Genomic DNA, 15,000 nt, shown 5'->3' on the forward strand with positions numbered 1-15,000 from the left:
CGTGTTGTTTTGGCCAGGTCTCGGAGCTGCGGGAGGCGGATGTCCGAGCCGGCGGCGCTGAAGGTGTCCCGGTCCGACGCCGAGCTGAGCCGCTGCTGGAGACATTGGAAAGTAAAAATCACTAAGGGAAAACGGGAGTGGGAGTGTTGGGGGTCATGGCGGAGGACAGTGAGTGGGTCGTGGAGAGCATCGCCGGGTATCTGGGCAGTCCTGAGTGGCTCATCCCGCTCACTGATTTCATGGAGAACAAATGTACAGGTAATTTCTCCTGAACTCTTTATTCGAATAATAAACCAATAAGTATCTTTATCTTTTGGTATAATAATAAGTCTGGGTTTGGGGCTGAGGGGACGTGTGTGTAGGTTCTCCAGGTAAAGATTTAAAGCAGCCCAACAGAAACATGCAACCGGAAGTGAATGGAATCTTTTTCCGCCTCCTTTAATAGAATTCATCCTGATATTTTAGGTCATTAATATTGCACCATATTTACATTATGTATACAAACTACTACGTCATTCTAATTACACACACACACACACACACACACACACACACACAGTGTAGAGTAACATATACTTTACTTACACACACACTGTAGAGTAACATATACTATACTCACACACACTGTAGAGTAACATATACTATACTCACACACACACACACACACACACTGTAGAGTAACATATACTATACTCACACACACTGTAGAGTAACATACTATACTCACACACACTGTAGAGTAACATATACTATACTCACACACACACTGTAGAGTAACATATACTATACTCACACACACTGTAGAGTAACATATACTATACTCACACACACACTGTAGAGTAACATGCTATACTCACACACACACTGTAGAGTAACATACTATACTCACACACACACACACACACACACACACACACACTGTAGAGTAACATATACTATACTCACACACACTGTAGAGTAACATATACTATACTCTCACACACACACTGTAGAGTAACATATACTATACTCACACACACTGTAGAGTACTATATACTATACTCGCACACTGTAGAGTAACATATACTATACTCGCACACTGTATACTATACTCGCACACTGTCGAGTAACATATACTCTACTCACACACACTGTAGAGTAACATGTACTATACTCACACACACTGTAGAGTAACATATACTATACTCACACACACACTGTAGAGTAGCATATACTATACTCTCACACACACACTGTACAGTAACATATACTATACTCTCTCACACACACTGTAGAGTAACATATACTATACTCACACACACACTGTAGAGTAACATATACTATACTCGCACACTGTAGAGTAACATATACTATACTTGCTGACTGTAGAGTAACATATACTATACTCACACACACTGTAGAGTAACATATGCTATACTCTCACACACACACACACACACACACTGTAGAGTCACATATACTATACTCACACACACTGTAGAGTAACATATACTATACTCACACACTGTAGAGTAACATATACTATACTCACTCACACACACACACACACACACACACACACACACACACACACTGTAGAGTAACATATACTATACTCACACACTGTAGAGTAACATATACTATACTCACACATACACTGTAGAGTAACATATACTATACTCACACACACACTGTAGAGTAACATATACTATACTCGCACACTGTAGAGTAACATATACTCGCACACTGTAGAGTAACATACTATACTCGCACACTGTAGAGTAACATATATTATACTCTCACACACACTGTAGAGTAACATATACTATACTCTCACACACACTGTAGAGTAACATATACTATACTCTCACACACACTGTAGAGTAACATATACTATATTCTCACACACACTGTAGAGTAACATATACTATACTCACACACACTGTAGAGTAACATACTATACTCACACACACTGTAGAGTAACATATACTATACTCACACACTGTAGTGTAACATATACTATACTTACACACACTGTAGAGTAACATATACTATACTCACACACACTGAAGAGTAACATATACTATACTCTCACACACACACACACACACATACACACTGTAGAGTAACATATACTATACTCATACACGGAAGCGTAACATGTACTATACTCACATACACACTGTAGAGTAACATATACAGTGGAACCTCGGAGCTCGCAAGGGTTAGGGACCAAGACCGGTCGCGAGTTCCGAATTTTCGCGACCTTTTGATACGCCCCTTCCAACCCAGTAAAAACCCAAAGAACACTATACGAAATCGATTTAAATGAGTAAATAACACTATTTCACTCCATAACACTTAATTATGAGACTATTTTAACAATACTTTATGTAAATTAACAGCAATTACAATGCTTAATTAAAAAAAATAAAGTACAGCTACAGTAAAGTATGCAGTAGAGAAGTACAGAAAATACAGTACAATACAGTACAGAAAATACAGTAATGGGTACTCACTTTATATAGTATGCTGAAGTGTGTTTTAATGAGATAAACCTTGATTGGAAATGTTAAAACTAGCGTTTTGAGCAGCTTGTGGTTGCTCACGAGCCGATCTGAATGAGAGTCGCCGGTCGGAATGAAAGTCGCGAGCATGCGAGGTCACGAGCGCTGAGGCCGCGAGCTCCGAGGTTCCACTGTACTACACACACACACACACTCTATAGTGTGTGTGTGTGTGTGTGTGTGTGTGTGTGTGTGTGATTATAGTATATGTACAGAGTATCTACAGAGTAACATATGCTATACTCACACATACACACACACACTGTAGAGTAACATATACTATACTCTCACACACACACACACACACACACACTGTAGAGTAACATATACTATACTCACACACACACACACACACACACACACACACACTGTAGAGTAACATATACTATACTCACACACACTGTAGAGTAACATATACTATACTTGCACACTGTAGAGTAACATATACTATACTCTCACACACACACACTGTAGAGAAACATATACTATACTCGCACACTGTAGAGCAACATACTATACTCGCACACTGTAGAGTAACATATACTATACTCACACACTGTATACTATACTCGCACACTGTCGAGTAACATATACTATACTCACACACACTGTAAAGTAACATATACTATACTCACACACACACACACTGTAGAGTAACATATACTATACTCGCACACTGTAGAGTAACATATACTATATTTACACACACACTGTAGAGTAACATATACTATACTTACACACACACACTGTAGAGTAACATATACTATACTCACACACACTGTAGAGTAACATATACTATACTCACACACACTGTAGAGTAACATACTATACTCTCACACACACTGTAGAGTAACATATACTATACTCGCACACTGTAGAGTAACATACTATACTCGCACACTGTAGAGTAACATATACTATACTCACACACACTGTAGAGTAACATATACTATACTCACACACACACACACTGTAGAGTAACATATACTATACTCACACTGTAGAGTAACATATACTATACTCACACACACACACACACACACACACACACACTGTAGAGTAACATATACTATACTCACACACTGTAGAGTAACATATACTATACTCACACATGCACTGTAGAGTAACATATACTATACTCACACACACACACACACACTGTAGAGTAACATATACTACTCACACACACTGTAGAGTAACATATGCTATACTCTCACACACACACACTGTAGAGTAACATATACTATACTCACACACACACACACTGTAGAGTAACATATACTATACTCACACACACTGTAGAGTAACATATACTATACTCACACACACACACACACACACACACACACACACACACTGTAGAGTAACATATACTATACTCACACACTGTAGAGTAACATATACTATACTCACACATGCACTGTAGAGTAACATATACTATACTCACACACACACACACACACACTGTAGAGTAACATATACTATACTCACACACTGTAGAGTAACATATGCTATACTCTCACACACACACTGTAGAGTAACATATACTATACTCACACACACACACTGTAGAGTAACATATACTATACTCACACACACTGTAGAGTAACATATACTATACTCACACACACACACACACACACACACACACACACACTGTAGGTAACATATACTATACTCACACACTGTAGAGTAACATATACTATACTCACACACACACTGTAGAGTAACATATACTATACTCACACACACACACACACACACACACACTGTAGAGTAACATATACTATACTCACACACTGTAGAGTAACATATACTATACTCACACACACACTGTAGAGTAACATATACTATACTCGCACACTGTAGAGTAACATATACTATACTCGCACACTGTAGAGTAACATATTATACTCTCACACACACTGTAGAGTAACATATACTATACTCTCACACACACTGTAGAGTAACATATACTATACTCTCACACACACTGTAGAGTAACATACTATACTCTCACACACACTGTAGAGTAACATATACTATACTCTCACACACACTGTAGAGTAACATATACTATACTCACACACACTGTAGAGTAACATATACTATACTCACACACACTGTAGAGTAACATATACTATACTCACACACACTGAAGAGTAACATATACTATACTCACACACACACACACACACACACACACACACACACACACACACACACTGTAGAGTAACATATACTATACTCATACAGGCGTAACATGTACTATACTCACATACACACTGTAGAGTAACATATACAGTGGAACCTCGGAGCTCGCGAGGGTTAGGGACCAAGACCGGTCGCGAGTTCCGAATTTTCGCGACCTTTGATCGCCTTCCAACCCAGTAAAAACCCAAAGAACACTATATGAAATCGATTTAAATGAGTAAATAACACTATTTCACTCCATAACACTTAATTATGAGACTATTTTAACAATACTTTATGTAAATTAACAGCAATTACAATGCTTAATTAAAAAAAATAAAGTAAAGCTACAGTAAAGTATGCAGTAGAGAAGTACAGAAAATACAGTACAATACAGTACAGAAAATACAGTAATGGGTACTCACTTTATATAGTATGCTGAAGTGTGTTTTAATGAGATAAACCTTGATTGGAAATGTTAAAACTAGCGTTTTGAGCAGCTCGCGGTTGCTCACGAGCCGATCTGAATGAGAGTCGCCGGTCGGAATGAAAGTCGCGAGCATGCGAGGTCGCGAGCGCTGAGGCCACGAGCTCCGAGGTTCCACTGTACTACACACACACACACACTCTACAGTGTGTGTGTGTGTGTGTGTGATTATAGTATATGTACAGAGTATCTACAGAGTAACATATGCTATACTCACACACACAATGTAAACTCATGCATATGCAAGTTGATTTGTTTTGCAACATATAGTAGAAAAGCCGTATTTGCTTATGTAATACAGTAACACTGACACTCCTCCTACTCCAAATGTACATGAATAATAATATATATATATATATATATCTATTAATAAATTGAAATATAGTTATATGTAGTGATAGTGTAGTAATAACTCTGCATATGTCTCATGTTCTCTCAGTGTTTGACGACGAAGAGGAAAATAAATTATCATACACAGAAATCCATCAGCAATACAAACAACTGGTGAGTAAAATAACGTAACACACATCATTTTGAGGGAAGTGGTTGCACAGGGGATGAGATGTTTTAATGAGAATGCCTCCACCTTTGCTGGGGCCCTTGAGCAAGGCCCTTATTGCTCACTTGTGTAAATTTGATACATTTAAATGTTATCTTTGGTCAAACGCTGTTTTATTTTTTCAAACCTATGAATAAATAAACAGATTTGTCTTAATTTCCCCTAATTTCGCTATTTATGCCTTTACATATCATTTCTTTCATCTGTACATTGACATGAATCCTCTTTCAGGTAGAGAAGTTGTTAGAAAACTACATGCAGGAAGTAGGTATCAGTGAACAGCAGTTTCTGGCTGCCTGCTCGTCTCCTTTTGCCAAGTCCAAATCCTTGCAGGTGAGCAACCATACACTGAAATAAAAATTATATATAAAGGTGTGTGTGTGTGTGTGTGTGTGTGTGTGTATATCTATAAAGTAACTATTTCAAAGGAGTATGTTGATTTTTATATATATATATATATATATATATATATATATATATATATATATATATATATATATATATATATATATATATATATACAGGGAGTGCAGAATTATTAGGCAAATGAGTATTTTGACCACATCATCCTCGTTATGCATGTTGTCTTACTCCAAGCTGTATAGGCTGGAAAGCCTACTACCAATTAAGCATATTAGGTGATGTGCATCTCTGTAATGAGAAGGGGTGTGGTCTAATGACATCAACACCCTATATCAGGTGTGCATAATTATTAGGCAACTTCCTTTCCTTTGGCAAAATGGGTCAAAAGAAGGACTTGACAGGCTCAGAAAAGTCAAAAATAGTGAGATATATTGCAGAGGATGCAGCAGTCTTAAAATAGCCAAGCTTCTGAAGCGTGATCATCGAACAATCAAGCGTTTCATTCAAAATAGTCGACAGGGTCGCAAGAAGCGTGTGGAAAAACCAAGGCGCAAAATAACTGCCCGTGAACTGAGAAAAGTCAAGCGTGCAGCTGCCAAGATGCCACTTGCCACCAGTTTGGCCATATTTCAGAGCTGCAACATCACTGGAGTGCCCAAAAGCACAAGGTGTGCAATACTCAGAGACATGGCCAAGGTAAGAAAGGCAGAAAGTCGACCACCACTGAACAAGACACACAAGCTGAAACGTCAAGACTGGGCCAAGAAATATCTCAAGACTGATTTTCTAAGGTTTTATGGACTGATGAAATGAGAGTGAGTCTTGATGGGCCAGATGGATGGGCCCGTGGCTGGATTGGTAAAGGGCAGAGAGCTCCAGTCCGACTCAGGCGCCAGCAAGGTGGAGGTGGAGTACTGGTTTGGGCTGGTATCATCAAAGATGAGCTTGTGGGGCCTTTTCGGGTTGAGGATGGAGTCAAGCTGAACTCCCAGTCCTACTGCCAGTTTCTGGAAGACACCTTCTTCAAGCAGTGGTACAGGAAGAAGTCTGCATCCTTCAAGAAAAACATGATTTTCATGCAGGACAATGCTCCATCACACACGCCCAAGTACTCCACAGCGTGGCTGGCAAGAAAGGGTATAAAAGAAGAAAATCTAATGATATGGCCTCCTTGTTCACCTGATCTGAACCCCATTGAGAACCTGTGGTCCATCATCAAATGTGCGATTTACAAGGAGGAAAACAGTACACCTCTCTGAACAGTGTCTGGGAGGCTGTGGTTGCTGCTGCACGCAATGTTGATGGTGAACAGATCAAAACACTGACAGAATCCATGGATGGCAGGCTTTTGAGTGTCCTTGCAAAGAAAGGTGGCTATATTGGTCACTGATTTGTTTTGTTTGGTTTTGAATGTCAGAAATGTATATTTGTGAATGTTGAGATGTTATATTGGTTTCACTGGTAAAAATAAATAATTGAAATGGGTATGAATTTGTTTTTTGTTAAGTTGCCTAATAATTATGCACAGTAATAGTCACCTGCACACACAGATATCCCCCTAAAATAGCTAAAACTAAAACTACTTCCAAAAATATTCAGCTTTGATATTAATGAGTTTTTGTGTTCATTGAGAACATGGTTGTTGTTCAAATTAATCCTCAAATAAAATTAATCCTCAAAATACAACTTGCCTAATAATTCTGCACTCCTGTATATATATATATATATATATATATATATATATATATATATATATATATATATATATATATATATATATATATGGTAAGATTCACCAATTCGCATCGACATAAAAGTTGCTGTTGTGGTGCAGTTACAGTATAGCATTTGTATATTTGAACATTTTTGCGTCTGTAAAAAAAAAAAAAAACTATTTTCATATAATTATCAGTAGATAATTTGCGACCCATATTTTAGATTGATTTCTCCTCGGTTTCGAATTTGACGTATCGCAGCACTCCGGAGACCGGGGGCGTGTCCTGAGAGTCACGTAGAATCGAGATTAACATGGCAGAGGTAGAGCTGCATCTTCCCGAAGACACAACAGGAAATCATAATCTTTTTCGCATTTAAGCATGATTTGTGAAAAGCTAATGCGTTCGAAGGCACTAAGTGCATCGTTAGCTGCTTCATGTGTGTTCATTATTCCTCCACCCGAGTGTTTGTAAAGGGAACTTGTAGCGTTTCACTCTGACTCCAGAAATGGAGGAGTTAAAGGTGTAAGTGACTCACGTAAACCCGATCTGTTAGCAGATTAACAGGCTCACTCTGATCCGGGTTACTGAGTCAGAGGAAGCGGCTTCAGGACACCGGGATGAACCGCGGGCCGTGTCTTTTGCACCAGTTTTCCACAGAATCCGAGCTCTGGAAAAAGGGAAAAGGAGACAAGACCATGTCTGTGACATGTCTTTTATTTGTTAGCTGATCAGCACATGGTCAATCTTATAATCTCTTTGTTTCGCTCAGAATCGGTCCAAACTTTCATACCAAACTGAAACGGTTCTAATAAAAAAACAATGGCGAATCACACCCTGGAATTCTTCCTCCGTTGTTTAGTTTCACGTTCAAGCAGACTGCCTCACCCCCACAGTAAACATGGTGGGTTATGGATTGGGGTAATTTTGACGTAGGGAAGATTGGAGACTTATTCCAATGGGGTGAATGGAACCAACATGGCAACCATTCCATACTTCACCACCATGTAATTCCATCTGGACTGCGCCTCATTGACTTGACCGTGGAGCATACAAACGTGTCTCAAATACCATAAAAAACCTTTTGGTCCACTTTTTTTTTTTTTTTTTTTACGTTCTGTAAATCGAATTTATCATTTCAGGTGAATTGTATTTGAAACCCACCATTACCATCGAGAGGAATTAAGGGTAATCCCGGTTACGTAAATCCAGCCGGCTCTATTTATTTTAGTTGCAACTGTTAATCTGTTTTCTCTTCTTCTGGATTTTCCCCAGGCTCTCTTCCAGCCAGTGCTGGCCACAAATGACTTTCAGATGTTTCGCTCGCTGATGGTGCAGAAGAACGTGGAGCTGCAGCTTCAGGCCCTGCGTGTCATTAAGGAGAGGAAAGGTATGCCATGGGTCTTTAATTTTTTTCTAAATTGAACACATATCTGTTCAGGAGGTGGAGCTCAGTGGTTAAGGCATTGGTCTTTGGCTAGAAAGGCTGTGTACACCAGTTCAAAAACCAGGACCAACAAGCTACCACTGATGGGCCCTTGAGCAAGGCTCCTAACTCTCAAACCTCAAAATAAAAAACTCACACATCTGTGCTGAAATAACAGCTGAATAAAATATCTGTTTTTGTTTATATCCGTGCGTCATAGGAGCGCTGCCTGACTGCTTAACCGACGGTACGGATGTGATGAGTGAACTCGAGCAGCAGGAGATGCAGATCCTCCAGGAGGTTCTCAAGTATGTTCTCTGATCTAGATACTAGATATAGATAATGTGTAACTGTTCTAGAACACGAATCAACACCACCTTCTGATTTGTGCAGGCGCTCGAAGGAGGAGTATGAGGAGGAGCTGGCTCGCAGAGAGCACTTGGGCCAGAAGGTCGCTTCCACGTCCACCACGCTCCGTGAAGAACCGGTGAGGAACGGGAGCGAACCTCAGGCCAAAGCCCACACGCACGCTCAGCCAATCATCAGCCCCAGCAAGGTATAGCGGTCTTGATGAAGGAGAGATCATCAATTTATTATCAATTACTTGATAAACATACGTTTATGTGGTTTTATCAGGGGGAAATGACTCATGGGTGACTTTATGTTGCAGAAAGTGGGGGAAACTGTGATTTCTGAGAGAAGTTCAGCCAGTATATCTCCTAAAGCTCCTGGTAAGGGCACACACTTACATGAAATATTTGTGTTTTAATGGTGTAAATAGAGTATTATTTCTTTTTTCAATAGACTATTGTAGCACAGAGACAAAGACACTACCAGCAGTCCGAGCACCGGTTAAGGGTCCTGCGCTGACGCTGGTGTCCCGGGAAAAAAGTGCCAACCAGGCAGCCGAGAGCTGGTTGGAAGAGGCGCGGAAGGAAGCTGGAATCTCCGAACCTTTCCAAGTGATTAAACACCTTTTAATCAAGTGATCAATCAACCTTCAAGACCATTTCATATGTCGATCATGTATGAATCATTCAGCATAAACTCAACATGGTGCTCCCACCACCATGCTTCACCATGTGGACCTTTAGAAATGCTACATGTTAAGGTGTATTTTAGACCCTTACAGTGTATGTTAGACTCTTACGGTGAATGTTAGACTCTTAAGGTGTATGTTTGACCCCCTCACGGTGTATGTTTGACCCCCTCATGGTGTATGTTTGACCCCCTCACGGTGTATGTTAGTCCCTTACGGTGTATGTTAGACTCTTGCCATTTCTCTTGAAAGTTTCTCCCTGTAAAATCTATGAGCTTTTAATAATTTGGAAATGGCCTTATAACCCCTAACACCTGAGTCCTCCAGACAAGCAACTTGGACCTCATACAAATGATTTTTGGGACATACAGTAAGGTATGAATACCATAAAATATGAATGACGTAAAATAAGTATTTAAACACCCTGCTATTTTGCAAGTTCTCCCACTTAGAAATCATGGAGGGGTCTGAAATTGTCATCGTAGGTGCATGTCCAATGTGAGAGACATAATCTAAAAAAAATAAAATCCAGAAATCACAATGTATGATTTTTAAACTATTTATTTGTATGATACAGCTGCAAATAAGTATTTAAACACCTGAGAAAGTCAATGTTAATATTTGGTACAGGAGCCTTTGTTTGCAATTACAGAGGTCAAATGTTTCCTGTAGTTTTTCACCAGGTTTGCACACACTGCAGGAGGGATTTTGGCCCACTTCTCCACACAGATCTTCTCTAGATCAGTCAGGTTTCTGGCCTGTCGCTGAGAAACACGGCGTTTGAGCTCCCTCCAAAGATTCTCTATTGGGTTTAGGTCTGGAGACTGGCTAGGCCACGCCAGAACCTTGATATGCTTCTTACAGAGCCACTCCTTGGTTATCCTGGCTGTGTGCTTCGGGTCATTGTCATGTTGGAAGACCCAGCTTAAACCCATCTTCAATGCTCTAACTGAGGGAAGGAGGTTGTTCCCCAAAATCTCGCAATACATGGCCCCGGTCATCCTCTCCTTAATACAGTGCAGTCGCCCTGTCCCATGTGCAGAAAAACACCCCCAAAGCATGATGCTACCACCCCCATGCTTCACAGTAGGGATGGTGTTCTTGGGATGGTACTCATCATTCTTCTTCCTCCAAACACGTTGAGTGGAATTATGACCCAAAAGTTCTATTTTGGTCTCATCTGACCACAAGACTTTCTCCCATGACTCCTCTGGATCATCCAAATGGTCATTGGCAAACTTAAGACGTGCCTGGACATGTGCTGGTTTAAGCAGGGGAACCTTCCGTGCCATGCATGATTTCAAACCATGACGTCTTAGTGTATTACCAACAGTAACCTTGGAAACGGTGGTCCCAGCTCTTTTCAGGTCATTGATTTCTCACCTTCCTTAGGATTGACTAAACAGAATTCACGTTTGTATTATGTTTTCATTTGTAGAAACTTCAGTGCCAACATAAGAGCTGTAATTATATATATATTTTTTTATTTATTTATTTTTGGCAACTTCTCTGAAAATTGGTCTAGCCTTGGACTGAATTGTGGCCTTTTAAAGGAAAGGGGAGGGGCTTAGAGAGTGCGTTTAGAAACTAAGTATGGGTTTTATTAGGGTGATAAATAATAATTCTGCAATTATAGGTACAATGTAAGTTTAATAACGCATACGTGTGTGTGTGTGTGTGTGTGTGTGTGTGTGTGTGTGTGTGTGTGTGTGTGTGTGTGTGTGTGTGTGTAGGAACTGACTATAGCGCAGCAGGAACAGCTTCAGCAGAGAGCCGAGTATCTGAGACAGCAGAGGGACAAATTGCAGGCGCTGAAGAAAGGGCAGAAAGCGAAATCCGCGGCCGCAGAGGAAACCCAGTTGCCCCCACCTGCCCCCACGCCCCCAACACCGGTAAAATTCAGTGAGAAAACTGTCCTTCTAAAAACACAGACAGACTACAAACTTTCAGATCAAGCTTAGTTCTATCGATCATATCAGATGTAACTGCTGAATAGTTGCTAATAAAGAGCTATTAAAGAATAGTCATTGAACATATTCCAATTGAGCGTGATGCTCCCACCACCGTGCTTCGTCACGTGTATTCGGTCGGTCTCAAGAAGGGTGTCTACTTATACTATTTGGGCAAACCTGAGTATAAGATTGGTATGTTCTTCTTCCTTTTCTTCAACATCCCATTCCATTCTTCTGAGAAGATGTTCTACTATATTTTGGGGTGGAGATTTGTACTGATAGCATGAAAAATTCATCCCATAGGTGTTGAATATGGAACTGTTTATAATGCTGTAATATTAAATGTAGCTATAATAGGATAAAAAGTGTATATGTATGTTTTAGGGGTGTAACTGTACACAAAATTCAGGGTTCAGTGCGTACCTCGGTTTTTGCTTGTCGTTTATTATTAACGCAGTTTATTATTATTGACATTTGCGATTATCAACAGTTTGCATTTTTCTATTAATTTTAAATAAAAATGATGCTAAACGGAACAAAAGCCCTGTGCAGAACCGGTTCGGTACGAATACATGTACCGTTACACCCCTGCTATGTATATATACTGTCTTATCTCTCACCCAAAGGGACAGTGGTGTATGAGATCCGTCCCTCACACACAGCACCATGTATACACATTGTCCATTATACGCCCATGATTTTTGTCTTTTCTTCCCCCTCACGCTAATGGAAGATGAGCGCCTTGAAACGGCTCGGCGGCTCGGCTAGCGCAAACACGTCGCCGCCTCAGAAGGTGACCTGAGAAGTAGCTTAGCTCTCGTCCTCTTCCTGTTTAACACCCAGTGTGTGTGTGCTTTAACACCCCTCACTCAGCTCTTTAGGGAATTATCACACCCTGTATGAGCAAACAGACACACACACACAACACGATCTTGAAACGCTTCCTGTTTTCCAGGAAATCTCAGTGGAGGAGAAGAAGAAGCTGCAGAAGAGAAAACACCTGGCTGAGAAACTGAAAGAGGAAGTCATCAAAAAGTAACGAAGATCACTCAAGCTCCTGAAGAAGACTGAAATGAACACGAGACCAACTCAAGATCTGTTGTTTCCCCCATGATTGCAATACGGTATAAACGCATCGAGATGTATCTTCTGTAATAAACCCAGTTTTGTACATCGTCTGCTCTGCTTCGTTTCTCTTCACTACTGAAAATTCTGCACATTTTCCCCCACCGACATTTCAGACCCTGTAGGTTTGGTGTTGTACAAACAATACTGCTGCAATTCATTTGAACTCTAAACTAAGAAAAATGTATATCTTTGATACATAAAAGCAAATTTTTTAACTCGGAATTCCAAGTCAGGAAAATCGTAATTCCCAGAATTTTACATTTTCTCCGATTTCTATGTTAAAGAAGGTGTTTGGAAGCTGAAGTCAGTGAAACCAAACCCCACCCTCTCTCGCAACATTGGGCTTAAAGAGTGGATTTATATAATGATATTAAATAAGGGTTTTAGTAGTAACAATTCTGCAATTAGAGGTATAATGTACATTTAAAAAAGCAAAAGTGTGTGTGTGTGTGTGTGTGTGTGTGTGTGTGTGTGTGTGTGTGTGTGTGTGTGTCTCCACTCCTTGAAACTCTTGAATGTTTCCCCTTTGTGAATAAAGTTTCCTTTAAAACGATGAGCTTGAAATAGTTTGGAAACGGCCTTATAACCCCTTATAACCCTTCCCAGATTGATAGCCAGCATCAATCGCTTTTCTAACTTCGTTCCTCCTTGGCGTTGTGTTAACACACACCTGAGTGCTCCAGACAAGCAACTTGGGCTTGTATAGAGATGCTCACACTCGCTAAAGTTCAGTTAATAGAAAATGTTTAATTAGCAGCACCAGGCTGCTGCTTTGCTTTTTAAATTTTATGCTAGTAGTAAGTTGTAGTGTCTTTGTTTTATTCGGGGGGGGGGTTCTCCATTGTCGATTAATTTTGTACAAAAGAAGGAAAAAGAGACCACAGTAAGTAGTTACGCTCAAACATATAGCACATGGGTAATATTGCAGGTTTTAAATGATTGAGAGATGTTCTCCAGCAATGATGATAGTTTAGCTCCGATCCTCCTTCTCCCACCTCCTGTACAGTGTCCAGTGGAATCCCCAGGATTAAGCTGGACTTCCTGATCAGCTTGTCCAGTCTCTTCATTTCTGCAGTAGAGATGCTGCTGCACCAGCAGACCACTCCATAGAAGATGGCTAAGGCCACCAGCGAATCAAAAAGGTCTTCAGTAGCTCTCCCTGCACTCCAAAAGACCATCGTCTCCTCAGCAGAAAGAGTCTTAAGTGTCCAGTCCAGTTTGCTGTTCAGATGAACCCCCAGGTATTTGGAAGAGCCCACTCTCACAATGGCCTTTCCTTGAATGTTCACTGGTGGTAATGAAGTTTGTTTGTGCCAACGGAAATCCACCACCAGTTCTTTGGTTTTCCCACGTTTCTCTGGAGGCAGCTCCGTTGGTACCAGTCCACAAAGTTCTGGATCAGTCCTCTGTACTCAGTTACTCTGTAATCTTCTGTAGGTGACAGGTTGCAACATGAAGTCTGCAGTGTAGACGGTAAAGAGGAACGGGGCCAGCACCGTTCCCTGAGGAGCCCCAATGTTGCAGGCAACCATGTCAGACTCATAGTCATGAGTCCTCACATACTGTGGTCGGTCTGTGAGGTAGTCCAATAT

General features: G+C 40.4%; 1 protein-coding gene across 5 annotated transcripts in view; it reads left to right on the forward strand.

The window, feature by feature from the left end:
• Positions 1-13,451, forward strand: part of cfap36 (cilia and flagella associated protein 36) — a 13,694-nt gene extending 243 nt beyond the window's left edge. Inside the window, exons 1-11 of one of the 5 annotated variants that reach the window (XM_046842485.1) lie at positions 1-258; positions 5,666-5,730; positions 6,017-6,118; positions 9,139-9,253; positions 9,510-9,597; positions 9,683-9,845; positions 9,960-10,020; positions 10,094-10,251; positions 12,062-12,220; positions 13,014-13,073; positions 13,236-13,451. The exon at positions 1-258 is cut by the window's left edge and continues 213 nt beyond it. In XM_046842485.1, coding sequence (XP_046698441.1) covers positions 156-258; positions 5,666-5,730; positions 6,017-6,118; positions 9,139-9,253; positions 9,510-9,597; positions 9,683-9,845; positions 9,960-10,020; positions 10,094-10,251; positions 12,062-12,220; positions 13,014-13,073; positions 13,236-13,319 — 1,158 coding nt within the window. In that variant the 5' untranslated portion in view covers positions 1-155 and the 3' untranslated portion in view covers positions 13,320-13,451. Of the gene's footprint in view, positions 259-5,665; positions 5,731-6,016; positions 6,119-9,138; positions 9,254-9,509; positions 9,598-9,682; positions 9,846-9,959; positions 10,021-10,093; positions 10,252-12,061; positions 12,231-13,013; positions 13,074-13,235 lie in introns of all 5 variants that reach the window. The other 4 variants (XM_046842488.1, XM_046842487.1, XM_046842486.1 and 1 more) reach the window with 4 other exon arrangements.
• The last annotated feature ends 1,549 nt before the right edge of the window (positions 13,452-15,000 follow it).

This window comes from Silurus meridionalis, chromosome 28 (assembly GCF_014805685.1).
Source record: "Silurus meridionalis isolate SWU-2019-XX chromosome 28, ASM1480568v1, whole genome shotgun sequence".
Taxonomy (NCBI): Eukaryota; Metazoa; Chordata; class Actinopteri; order Siluriformes; family Siluridae; genus Silurus; species Silurus meridionalis.